The sequence below is a fragment of the Pleurodeles waltl genome, chromosome 9 (genome assembly GCF_031143425.1).
Source record: "Pleurodeles waltl isolate 20211129_DDA chromosome 9, aPleWal1.hap1.20221129, whole genome shotgun sequence".
Lineage (NCBI taxonomy): Eukaryota > Metazoa > Chordata > Amphibia > Caudata > Salamandridae > Pleurodeles > Pleurodeles waltl.
Window position 1 is genome coordinate 77,688,048 of NC_090448.1, and position 13,577 is coordinate 77,701,624.

At 44.4% G+C, this 13,577-nt stretch overlaps 1 protein-coding gene across 1 annotated transcript in view; it reads left to right on the plus strand.

The window, feature by feature from the left end:
- Positions 1-11,476: 11,476 nt before the first annotated feature.
- The window catches only part of LOC138258584 (protein SSUH2 homolog), a 202,842-nt gene continuing 200,741 nt past the window's right edge, over positions 11,477-13,577 (plus strand). Inside the window, exon 1 of the mRNA XM_069205949.1 lies at positions 11,477-11,556. Within this exon, the coding sequence (XP_069062050.1) occupies positions 11,526-11,556 (31 nt within the window). The 5' untranslated portion in view covers positions 11,477-11,525. The remainder of the gene's footprint in view (positions 11,557-13,577) is intronic.

The following is a 13,577-nucleotide window of genomic DNA, read 5'->3' on the forward strand; positions in this document are numbered from 1 at the left end:
TTGACTTGTTGGGATAGGCTCGCTTGACTGGACTCACTCAGTAATTCTCTTCTGGCAAAGTTAACCAGAGGCTGAGTAAAAGGCTTAAGGGCCTTGATCAGGGCCAATTCATAGAATCTTGCACATGGTAACCCAGTGCTGCCATCAACCTCTCTTCCATTTGGTGCTCGTAGGGGACATCATTCACATCCTGATATTGGTCCTCATCATCGGTGTAGTACGCCATAGCTGGTAAGCTGAGAAGAGCGGAAGAGTTTACAGTGGGAAAACAACCCTGAAGCAGGTGAAGTGACAGTTGTTAAAATAGGCAGTGAGTCAATAGAGTGTGGAGTGAGCCACCTGCTGATACTTTCACCTGGGCAGAGCCCTATAATAGTTTTTGCAGCCCTGTTGGGCGTTAAGAGGGACCAAGGCTCTTGCCGCTAAGCATTACGCATGTTGAGCCGATCGGAGGAGAGAAAACGTCCGATGTGGCTCAACACGAAACTCTTCTCACTTGTTTATCCCTATTCCAATTTACAATCAGCCAAACTCTTTTTGGAGAAATGCTGTGTCACAGTGGTACCAGTATGTTACTTGGTGGTCCCTGTAGTACCAGAATGTCCCTGTGTTGTCCAAGTGTCCCTATTATGTCAGTATGTCACTAGGTAGTCCCTGTGGTACCGGTGTGACCATAGGTGGTCCCTGTGCCTCTGTGTATGTTGGACCCTAGGTGATCCCTCTGGTATCTGTGTGTTGCTAGGTAGTCCCAATGGTACCAATATGTCCGTACAGGGTCCATGTGACCCTGTGATATCAGTGTGTCTCTAGATGGTCCCTGTGGGCCCAGTGTGTTTTTAGATGATCCTTGTGTTCCCATGGTATTAGTATGTTTCTAGGTTGTCCCTGTGGTACCAGTAGGTCCATAAAAGGTCTCTGTGTCCCTGTGGTATCAGTCTGTTTCTAGGTGGTCCTTGTGGTCCCAGTATGTCCATAGGTGGTCCCTGTAGTATTAATATTTTCCAAGGTTGTTCCTGTGCTACTAGTATGTGCCTAGGTGGTCCCTGTAGTACCAGCATGTCCCCTACTTGCATCAAATGTGGCTCCCACAATGAGGCAGGCTGTGCTCACGGGTTCTTCATTCATAAGCTCATAAGATGCTGCAATCTCATTCTAGGGGGTATCTTGTCCACGGAAATAAGCTGAAATACATTGGAGGATGATCAGTGTGCAGAAACCAGAACATGCACCTGAATTCGGAATGGAGAACCACAATTTCAAAATGTTGCTCTTCACATACAAAATGTTGGAACAAGGCAAAGTAAGACAGAGGCCCTGATTCACAAAGGTAAGCTTACACCTGTATGTGGAGACTCATGCCCTATCTTTTTTTGTGCGGAGTTCCCCACCCCAATTGCAGAGTCTTTGCAGTCATAAAATTACTATTAACAAAATTAAACTCATAGTTTGTGAATCACAAAATAGTAAACTTACTCAAATTTTTAAGTTTATTTCTGTGAATCAGGCCCTAAATGCCTGAGTTCCATCTGAAGCAGAAAGACACAATGGACCAGATTTATTAAGGACTTGTATTGTCCGTACATGACGCAAGGTTTTGCAAGTCAACGTAAGTCCTTAAACGTTATTTAAAAAGCAATGAAAAGGGTTATCTTTGCCACCCTGTCTGAATTTGTAAACAAATGTAACCCAGTGTAGCAGCTTGTGCTATGTTGAATGTTACATTTCATATTGGTAGGCATTCCACGGGTGGAGCATGGATGTTCCTGTGCATCAACCCATGTAATTTGATGCAATCCCAGACTTACTGAAATCGGTAAACCTGGGATTGCATCGAAATGGTATAAATATATTTCCCCACTTCCTCTTTGTGTGTATGATGCATTCCGTATCACACATAGAAAGAAAAATGTGCCTCTACAGGTATCCCTTCCTGCGCAAACAAAATCCTACCCGTAACGCAGGCACCCTTGAACCATGGTGAAGGAGTGTCTACATTAGCTCTAGGCAGCCTCAAGTGCACCAACATAGGGAAAGAGCTGAAGAGCACCATGTCTTAGCAGAAATGGCACTCTTCAGCTCTATCCTGTTCATGCAACGCAGCACAGCAACTTTTTTTGATGCCCTGCATTGCGTACATTTTTAATAAACATACCCCACTGTGTCTTGTTTTCCTCCAGCCTCATTGAACCGAAGAGCAACATTTTGCTACTGCAGCCCTCACACCATTTAGAGACCACAGGTACAATGCAGCTAACGATTGCTGCAGGCATTAAGGGCCAGATGTACAAAGCAGTTTGCACCTTGCAAAATGCACTTTGCAATGCACAAACGCCGTTTTGCGATTCGGTAACCTGGTTACCGAATCGCAAAACAGGTTTGCGAGTCCCAATTAGGAAGGGGTGTTCCGTTTGTGGAATTAGATGTCACATCACACGTTTTCCAGTAGGTGGGGCAGTATATAGCAAAGTAAATGGCCATAGACAAGTGTATTGTGGCAGGCACAGGCTAGTCATCTTGCGCACATGTAAACTGGGCAAATACAGACACACATGGGCCAAGTACAAAGCTCCAACAGTTGCCCAAAAGGATCTAACCGAGCTCAGTTATATAGAACTGGAAAGAGGTTCCATTGGGGAACAGTCTTATATAGGTCTCTGCTACTGATTTAAACACCTCCAACATTCAGCCTTACGACAGCCTGGTGACAGGACAGTAGCTAACAAAAGCCATGGGATGTGATGACCTCCCCTGCCCAGAAGAGCATTATGACTTGATGGACGAGCAAAAGAAGCATGGAAAATGCACTATTGATTCAAACACGCTTAGTTTACTTGGGGAAAAGTTACTGGTAGTACCTGAAAAGTAATGAAACGTGCAGCGGATGGAGCCACAACATCTGTGACAGATGCCGAATGACTTAGAAGCTTAGATTGTGGCAGAGTATTTTACACCTGCTTTGAGTGAGAAGGAAGCTTTCACTACTACTGCACACACTATACTTAGGGCCACATTTATCATGGTTTTGCATTGCCCTTGGACCACGCAAGGACGCAGGGGCGACGCAAAACCTAAGTGAGATTTATCAAGCCAGGCCACCTTGCTTGGCCCTGCATTGCTTGATAAATCTAAGTAACACAAGGCAGCACAAATCGTGCCCTTGAATTACTCTGCCCCACGGAGGCATTCCGTGGCTGGAGTGTGGATGTTCCAATGCATCCACCCATGGATATGGTGCATTTCCAGATTTACCATTAGTGATAGACCTGGGAATGCATCAAAATGCTACTCCTCCCCAGGTGAGGCATAACGAGGAGAAATATCTTTATTTCTCATATTCTTCTAAGTGTATTGCATTCTGTAGCTCACAATAAGAGAGGAAAATACCTCTGAGGATTGTTTTTGTGCAGGAAGGTGTCCCTTTCTGCTTAAAAACAATACCACCTACAATGCAGCCACTCTTGCACCATGACGCAAGGGCACCTGTGTTGGCGCTAGGCAGTCAAAAGTGAAAGAGCACTAGGAAAGGACAAGAATGCACTGTATAATGTTAAATACAGCACATTTCTTCCCTTTTATGTAGTGCAGTGCTGCAAGGTGGCTTGCTGTGTTGCACTGGGTGAAATGATTTGCTCTGTCAATTGTATATTTCTCTTGTAGGTAAGTGCAATTGAACCATTCTAGAAAAGTGTGTAGAAGTCATTTACTTCTTTCCACGTTGCAGGCCGCACAACATTTTAGATGATTATATGTGTTGAAGGAGAATGTAGCCATGCCCTTCTCCCTGTTGGACACCTGAAGCACAGAGGAGCATATTTAGGAGCCCCTAGCGCCACCAAAGCGTCACCTTTAGTGACGCTCCGGTGGTGCTATGCCCTGCGCCGTATTTCCAAGGTGGAGTTAAGCCACTTTTTTGTGGCTTAACGCCACCTTGTAAATAGGGCCCCTTCACACGCAGCACGTTGCGTAGAAGGGGTGTGCAATGGGTGTTGCTATGGGTGTGCTACAGCAACACCCTTTGCATTTTGACGCTACCTCGGATTTACAAGATTTCGTACACCTGAGGCAGCACCAAAATCTAACGCCACCCCAAGTGGCGTTAGCAAGGTGCAACAAGGAGGAATACTTTTATTCCTACTCGTTTTTTGCTTCTTCTTTGAGTGCTTTATTCTGCAGCACGCATAGAAATAGGAAAATGCCAGACATGATTGTTTATGTTCTGGAAGGTGTCCCTTCCTGCACATAAACAATTATTAAATAATGGTGATTTGGCACTTCTGTGTGTGCTGCATTTTGCAGCACACACAGAAGTGCCAAATCGCCATTAGTGATTATTTATGTGCAGGAAGGGACACCTGCCCGCACATGAGCAATCAAACCCCTCAACGCAGACATTCTTGCACGATGGTGCGAGGCAGCTCAATTTAACGCCGGCCCAGGGGACAACACAGGGGTGCGCCGTAATGAATTAAATACGGTGCATCGCTACATTGTGAAAATAATGGAGCACAGCGCTGCCGATTTTGGTGCAGCATTGCTCTCTGTCATTTTCTTTTAAATATGGGTGAAAGTTCTTCTGGCACATGTGCGTTCCTGATAAAGAACATATTCAATCTGAACTATTGGCCTACAATGAAGTCAATTATCTTCCTCTGTCATAAACAAATGGGGGATATTTCCCAAAATCCCAAGGGAAAAGTGAAATAACGTCTTTGCCAAAAGACAACACATCTGGGGCTAGATTTAAGAAAAGTGGTGCTGCACCCAGTGCAGTGCCACTTTTCTTACACCCCTTAGCGCCCCTCTAATGCCAACATGTCTGTGCCGTATTTAAAATATGTCTCACCATGGCGGTAGTTAGAGAACTAGCGTCAGAATTTTTTATGCTAGATTAGAGCTTTGCAGGATTAGCACCAAGATAATTGATGCTAATGCTGCAAAGCCCAATGAGGCCCATTGTAAACAATAGTGTGCTTTGTTGGGCCACATCAGCATTAGAAAATTACGCTAATGTGGTGCATGGAGGGGCTATGGGCTCCAAAATCTGCCTCCAGTGCTTAATTTGTGAAAGAACCGAGGGCCCAAAGGTTTGCTGCATGCACATGACCAAATATTGGGATTCTGTGGTCTTGATTTTAACTCACGCTGCTTTTGTCGACCAGTATACTCTTCCTGCCCCTCTACCTCAGTCTTACAGGTTCTTTTTATAGCTCTGTGTTATGCTTTGTCAATGTTTTCTATTCCTCCTTGTTCTAGGTCAAAGTCGGATAACATTAAATGAGTATTGGTCACCAAAAATGAGAGCTCGTGGGCCCCACCTACAACTGCTGGCTCAAAGTGAACACTTAACACACACATTTAATTATAGTGGTTTGAACAATTTTTAAATTACTTTCTGAAAGGAAATGGAAAATTCTCACATTTTGAAAAAAACTTTCAAACTGGAGGTACCATTCATCTGGGTATGACCCTGGTGGTGCAAATTTTTTTCCAATGGTGCAACGCGTTTGTACTTGAAAAATATAATATAGGCTAACAGTGCTTAGCCCTTTTACTAGCTTTATGGTAAATATTGGGGTCACTCATCTACATTGCCTGCATGGGGAACATGATAGATGGAATGCTTAAATTAATATCAGTCCATCATAATCACACCGACCCTCATGCCAGTCCATTGTTTTTTTGCACACCATGCCACCTCAGTTTTGATTGTAATGGAGCCCAAGTGATTATCAGTGGCTGAGATTATTTCAAGCATTCCATCCATCACTTTTTGAATACTAATGTGTCATCCTAAGTTGAATCGATATAACCAATTGTGGGTGACTTGCACACACTGTCACTTGAACCAAGTTATACCAGGCTGATAAGATGTAACTAGGGTGAAACCCATCCTGGGTCCCTTGTGGTCTAGTTCAAGGAGAACCTGGCCTGGCAGATTGGGTTGGACTGTTCAAATTGGAGCAGAGTCAAGACTAATTATGGCATAGCAGAGCAACAAAATTATGGATTCTAATGCATCCTGAGTGATTACCAGTGACTGAGATTAATACAAGTATTCCAGGCGTCACGTTTGCACATCTGGGAAGACAAACATGAGCATATGCATAGTCATGCACAAGTCTCTGACATTCTAGAATCATACTTACTTCTTTGATGCCAGAACTTCATGTTGGTGGTGCGGTTGTCGTCACATGAAGAGCTGGTCGATGATTAGAACTTTGCATTGCTGTGCAATGCGGGGTGGTTGGCTACATGAAGAGCTCTCTGCAGTGAAGTCCGGAGTTTGTGTACAGGAAGGCTGTGTCAGGTGTCAGCTGCAGGTCCAGCGTTGGCCTTGATGAACTCAGGGATGGATCTTTTCAACGCAAAGGTTTTTCTCCTGAACCCAGATTCTTGGAGGTTTGGTGTTGGAGGAGTACACTCTAATACCAGCCAAGGGACATGGACCTGGAGGGGCATCTTTTGAGGGTTCGGACTCACTCAAGTGCACGCCAGTAGCAGGTTTCAGGCAGTCTAGGTGGGTACTAGTCTGCTGGGCAGTTGCAAGGAAAGGCTTCTGGAAGCCTATTGTGCTCCTTTAGCTGAAACAGGATGTCAGCCAACTGACATTTGAAGCCACGTTTGAGATACTAGGGTCAAGGACGCAAGTTGAGGCTTCTGTCAGGCTTCAGACAGCAGGGCAGTCTTTCTTTTGAGTCTCCACAGGTCTCAGAGTGTTCTGATTAGAGGTTCTGAGGGCGCCACTTTTATAACCAGTGCCAGCCTGTGTGTGTGGGTCTCCCCCTTTGTCTAACCCTAAATTAGTTCTTCCCTTTCCGCTTTCCCTAGTTTTGGCTCCAATCTTTTTAGGGTAACTAAGGGAAGGCAGGCTCACATGTGGACTGCAATTGACAGTGACAGGGCAGGCATCTTCAAAAGTCAGGAAGAGGGTGGGTACAGCCCTTAGGCTACTGTTTGAAGTTCACAAAGGGTCGAGCTCAACTCCCAGACCATCCTGCCAAAGAAAGGAACACCCTTCCCTTCACCCAAGTCCCTTTTGCCCCTTTCTACAAGGAACAAACATCACATCCCAGGAGATCCATTAACAGTTACGTGACCCTGAGAGAACTTGCTTAAAGTGAAAACAATTTTGGAAGTTTTTCACTTTTAGGACATGTAAAGATATGCACACATGCCCTGCTCTTCAAACACCATGCACCCTGTCCGATGAGCCTTTAGAGCCCGCCTTAGGTGTGAACTTTAGGTATTAAAAAGGAAGGTTTAGGCCTGGAAAAGGTTTATATCACTAGGATAAAATGGCACTTTAAAACTACACTACAAGCTGCAGTTGTAGGCCTTAGACATGTTTTACAATGCTGGTTTAGTGAGTGGCACAATGAGAGCTACAATCCACTGGCCCACTAGTAGCATTTAATTCAGAGACCTGGGTACATGTAGTACAAACACTAGGGACCTATAAGTAAACTAAACATACAAATCATGAGTATACCAATTTTACCATGTTCAAAAGGAAGCATGTTAGACCTGTCAGTCTTAGAGTGGCCTTCTAAATGTTTTGCCTTCCTCCATCATTTTTGCTGATCTCCTTTTTGATGGCCTTAGGACTCTGTGCACTTTACCAGTGCTAACCAGTGCTAAAGGGTTTGAGCTTACTTCTGAAAACATAAGATTGGCTTATTCCAAATCGGTATTTTTGATTTACACATACTTTCCTAGTTAAGTGGTACTACATGTGCCCAGAGTGTGTAAATTAAAAGCTACAAGTTGGCTTTAGGATTGATTCGAATCAGGTGGGAGCTTACGTCTCTGTGGTAAAATTACATCATCCTTTCTTTATACTGGAGTAACTAACTGGCGTTGGATGTGCCGGACAATAAGGATGAAGCAGTGCTGTTCTAGAAAGATGATTTTAAAAGCAACAATTTTTGTGAATTCATTCACTTTGTCACATTGTCCTGAGGATGGTCTCATGGACTGTTTGACCGAAACATCGACCTTATACTCTCCATGATGCAATTCTTCACATGGGCTGCTGGAGTCCATTAGGAGTGATTTCTGATTGTTTGAAAGACTGCATATCAGGAGTCAGGAGGGTTGGTGCTCTCCTTCTGTCCCTTGGATGTAAAAGAATTGTGGACTAGAGGGGTCACCAGTGCGTTTGTATAAAAACACTAAAATGTTTCTTTGTTGCTTTGCTATATTGATGAATATATTATTAGTGAATATATAAAAATTCTTCATTTTTCCAGAAACAAATTACACGCTGTTTGATGATTCCTACATGAACATTGTATGCCTTACAGTTTTGATTACCCAGTTCTGTGGGGTGAATTGGGTTACCCTGTTTATTTGTAACAAGGTGGCCTGCAGCACTTATTGTTCCACCCAACTAAGTAACCCTTTAATTATGTTCCAGGCATGCAATTGCAGTCTCTTTGCGCAGTTTTAAACTGAAATTTCAGCCTGGCAAAATAAACCGTTTGCCAGACCTTAAACCTTCCGTTTTACTACATAAAGTTCACCCCTAGGGTAGGCCCAGGACAGACAAGAGGAAACGGTGCAGGGTATATAAAAAGTTGGACATCTACTTTTAAGCTTTACATGTTCTGGTAGAGAAAAGCTCTTAAATTCATTTTTCACTACTGCAAGGCCCACCTCTCCCATACAAAAACATTGTAGCTACCTTATTACAATTAATAAGCTGTAATTTCCAGATGGGAGCAGGTGACCATTTAATGTTTGGTGCCTTTGGAATTGTAATGAAAAATCCTCTCTTATGGTAAAGTCAGATTTTAAATTACAATTTTGAAAATGGCACTTTTAGAAAGTTGTCATTTGCCTACCTCAGCCATTTAGTGCCTGTAGCCTATCTCTGAGTCATATGATTAGGGGTAGCTGACAGTTAGGCTTTGTGTATTCCTTCTGTACAGCCACACACAACTGAGAGCTTAGGTGTTCCTGGATGGGTCCTTACTTGCATGATGGGAGGGCAAAGCAGGGCACAACCCTAGTTACACTTGAATGGGTTGTGTCCTGCCTCCACACAAAGGGCTGCATACCCCCATAGTTAGTCTGGATCTTTGGCAGGAAGGCAGGATGCCTGTGGACTTCAAAGTGAAACCTCTGGAAGCTTCTTCCATTTCAACAGAAGGACATAGTATATATACTGGACCTCAGACAGCAATTCTTATGCACACTTTTGGACATGTGGATACTCTGGCAGAAAGAAGGACTGATGTGCTCCCTGTTGGGAACTGTGATTCTGTTGGACTGCTTCTCTGAATGACTGCTGCCCTGCTGTGCTGTCCTACTGCCTGCTACCCTCTTGTTTGCGTGAGAAGGACTAAGCTTACATCTTTTGTACCCATGACTCAAGAATTACTCCAACAACTGGTTGGCTGGTGATCTGCCAAGAGCCTCAGGGACAGAAGGCTCCCACAACCTTGACCCAACAACTAAACACTGCCATCTGTAATTCCTACCCTGCCAAGTGACACCAAGCCACCCATGGCCCCTTGGAAGTGAGCCAAAAAGGTGCTCTGCCAGCCCATCAGTTAACCCAGCACAACAAAACATCTACTCTGCTGTGCAGTACAATCCCGAGCAGAACCAAGACATTGTCTCTACTTCGAGGGCTCTCTCAGTGCAAGAACTCTGCATCAACTTTAGAGCCTGCATCTCAACCACCACCTGTGCGAAGATTCTCAAACGCAGGACCTTGCATAGCAAATCCCTCACTGACAGCATTCTCAACTACGACTCATGTTCTCGCATTGAAGCCTCATGATTCCTCAGAACTCATGCATCAACTGTGCAACACATCCTCGATGCCAGACTTTGCATTACAAATCTATGGGATCCTCAACAACAATTAAGGTAACTCACATTGCAGCATTGCAGCCTGTCAGAACTGATGCATTGCCTTGGCTGTGAAATGAAACGTCAGCGCAGGACCTCGCAGTACTCCACAACCAGTATTTATGGTTCTCTTGTTCAGCATACCAAAATTAGTCCCTGAAGCCAGCCCACTCTCCATCACAGGCAGCCTGAACTTGCCTCTGACGTTGCCTGACTGCTGTATACCGGGCAATCTCAAAAAGGAGGAACAGGGAGAGTTATGGTCCAGTGCACTATCTCCCAACAGATTATCAACAACAAGTAGAGTACACTGTTCCAGGAAAGAGGGTATTTAATTACAGGGAACCCGAAGGTTTAGGAGCAAGAGCCCTCACACACCCAATAGAGTGTCATGCTTCATCATTGTGAGATGCTCCTCGTCAGACCGGCGCTGCAATATCTGACGGGCTCCCCAGTACAGGGGCTCTTTGCCGGAGATCTTTTGTACAGGTCGCCAAGGAAAGGGTGTCTAGGCAGACTTGCATCAAAAAGCATGATAGAGGAGGCGCTGAATCACTCCCGGATCCCCCCTAAAGAGGCTGCGTTCCTGGATGCCTCCAACCCCCGGGTCCCATATTTTTACTGCTTACCGAAAATCCATAAAGGGACACATCCACCCCCAGGACGTCTGATAGTTTCTGGCTTGGGGTCTTTATTGGAACCATTATCCATCTTCTGTGATAACTTCTTTCAGCCACTCGTCAAAGGATCATCCACCTATGTACAGGACACCAAAGATGTCTTGAACTTGATTGAGAACATCAACAACACAGAGGAGGTACAATGTTTGATTACCTTTGATGTTGAAGCTCTGTACACGAATATTCCACAAGAAGCAACATTACAAGTAGTAGAAACAGCTCTACAAGAAGCCCCTGGGAATTCATCTTCCCCCGTTACTTTTATTATGCATGGGCAAGATTAGCTATGACGTTAAAAAAATCCAATTCGAGGAACAGCTCTTTCATCAAGTCTGTGGTACTTCAATGGGCAGTACCTTTGCGCCTAGTCTTGCTTGCCTCTACATGTACAGTTTTGAGAAACAATTTATTCTTACTACCTCCAACCCTTTTTTATACTCTGGCGTCGTTACATCGACGACATTTTGATTGTGTGGCAGGGCCTCTTATCTGAAGTACACACATTTACGGAATGGATAAATTCACTCTACCCCTTTTTGAAGTTCACCTCGACGGTTTCATCTACCCAGGTAGCCTTTCAAGATCTCCTGATTAATATCACTCAGGGTAAACTTTCTACAAGCACCTATCATAAACCGACAGTCAGTTGCATTCTGATGACTTGGAGATGGTGTTCGTAAAATCAGGAGAGGGGAGAAAAGATTAGAAACTTCATTTTAGAATAACTGAAAATTAAGAGATTATTTTACTGTGTGCCCTTTTCAACACCTCATTTCTACAAATGCAAAACATTCCTAGTAAACAGCCTCCCCACTTCCACTCGCCCCCACCAGCTCCTGGAATTCCTCTCGAGATGGGAGTGGTTTCTTGACCCTACTCAGATCCTGCATCCTCTTTAAACACACAGACTCGTCCAGTTAACAATAGAGCCATTTTCAGATTCTGCTGGTGAGGACTGTCGCTTGCGCCGCCTGCCCGGACTGTGCCATGGACCCAGACACTCCGAGTGATGACAACAGTGAGTAACTGTGCAGGGCTCCTTGTGCCATGCACGGAGATGCACCATGCATGTGCAGCATTCTGGCCCATTCGACGTGGTCTTAAGAGAACTGCATGTTTCACTCTCAAAGGGACTGTAAAATGCAATGCTGTGAGTTTGTACGTGAGCTGGTCCTCATTGTGGGGGTCCCTTAGAGAGAGCTTCAGCTGATCTGCTCATTAGCAGCATTAGCTTCCCGGATATGTGCTGACAATTTCTACTGCTTTGCTTTTAGAGTGAATCGAAAATATATGTATATAGAAGGGAGTTTATATTTTAGAATTAGGTGTTCCGTTTTGTTTAATTCCACATTTCGCAGCTTGGAATCTGACTGTTTCTCACAGGCATCCTGTTTGACATAAAGGTGTTGTCTCAGCACGCTAAAGGGTAATGTCATATTAATAATTGTTGTGTGTATTTATACACCAATATCCACGTGTGTACATCACAATTCAATCTTCTGTTTAAGTCAATGATTTTCGCACAGATGTCGACAGGCCACATATCAAAACTTTGGCCTCCTGCCTACCATGTCTCTTCTACCAATGCCACCAAGATTTGTAGTTTGCATTTCGTATTATAACTTTGGACCGACACATCCCAGCATAAATCATGGTGTTTGGTAGTGAACAGGCCTGGCTCTACTGATATGGGTCTGTTAACAGCTCCTCTCTGTGACATTGGGTGCTGCATGTCTTCAAATTGTTTCACATTAAGACTATACCAATACAGCATTCATATATGCTCAATAATACAAAGGAGATGTAAGGTGTTATGCAAGAAGTGGAGGTGCTAATTTTGCAATGTATCAGTTTGCAGTGCTAATCTTCAGTTCTGGAGAAGTGCTTCTTCATTCCATTCTTTCAGGAGTTGACATGCTCCAGGGGTGAGGCACACACAAGAGGAGGGACGAAAGGCATTCTGCAAGGAGCAGACGAGAAATTCATCCATTCATGAGCAAGTGGATGACCCAAAACCCACCATAAGTGGTATCGTATGCAGACAGCTGAGGTTATCCCTAGCAAGATTGTACAATGGACTGTGAAGACATCTCATTACTGCGTGAGACAACTTCTGACTTCCAGACATCCACCTCTGGCCACCCACTTCACATTGCCTTGTATCTGCTGTGTTCAACACTAGGGGCCAGATTTACAAGGCCCTTGTGCCTCCTTGTGCCACACTAGCGTCATTTTTTTTTTAACGCTAATGTGGCGATAAGGAGGCCATTTCCCCAGGCCATATATACAGCTTTGTAACCCCTTGAGCCACGTGATCCTTATGCCAGGCATAATGTATGCACGCGGCGTTCCAGTGCTAAGAGGACTGAAAATATGGCTCAGGGAAATTAACAACATTTCACTGCACCATTTTTTGCGTCATTTTTAACGCCTGCTCTGAGCAGGCGTTAAAATGACACACCCATTATGTTCAGTGGACCTCCCTGTGCTTTGCTGCACTACCGTCTTTGACACTAGTGTTTCAAAGCACCACAATAGCGTAAACATTTTTGATGCTATTGTGCTAACAACCAACATGGTACGCCATATTGTAAATATGGTGCACATGGTGTTGCAAGGAGCCGGTTGGTGTGGCGCAAGAAAAGTGTCACAACAGCTATGATGTACCACTTTCTTGTTAATATGCCCGTAGGTGCTCCAAGACATCACCCTGTAAGTGTATGTTGCATAATGCACACTGCCTTTTATCCCTGAACTGCGTATCACTTAGTGCTACATACCCTCATTCAGAACGTCCCTTGCTTATTCTACTAAGGCACAACATCACTTGCTCTCATGAGGCATTACACCACAACACTTGTGATGTACATCACCCCATGCTACCCTGAAAAGCACCAGACATGCTCTACTGCTTCACATCACCAGCTGTCTCCTGAGTGCATATCACCATATGCTCCTCTGCTGTACATCACCCTATATCCCTCATGCATTTTACTTAATGACTCATGCTGCATATTATCCTGTTATCTGTGCCTGGGG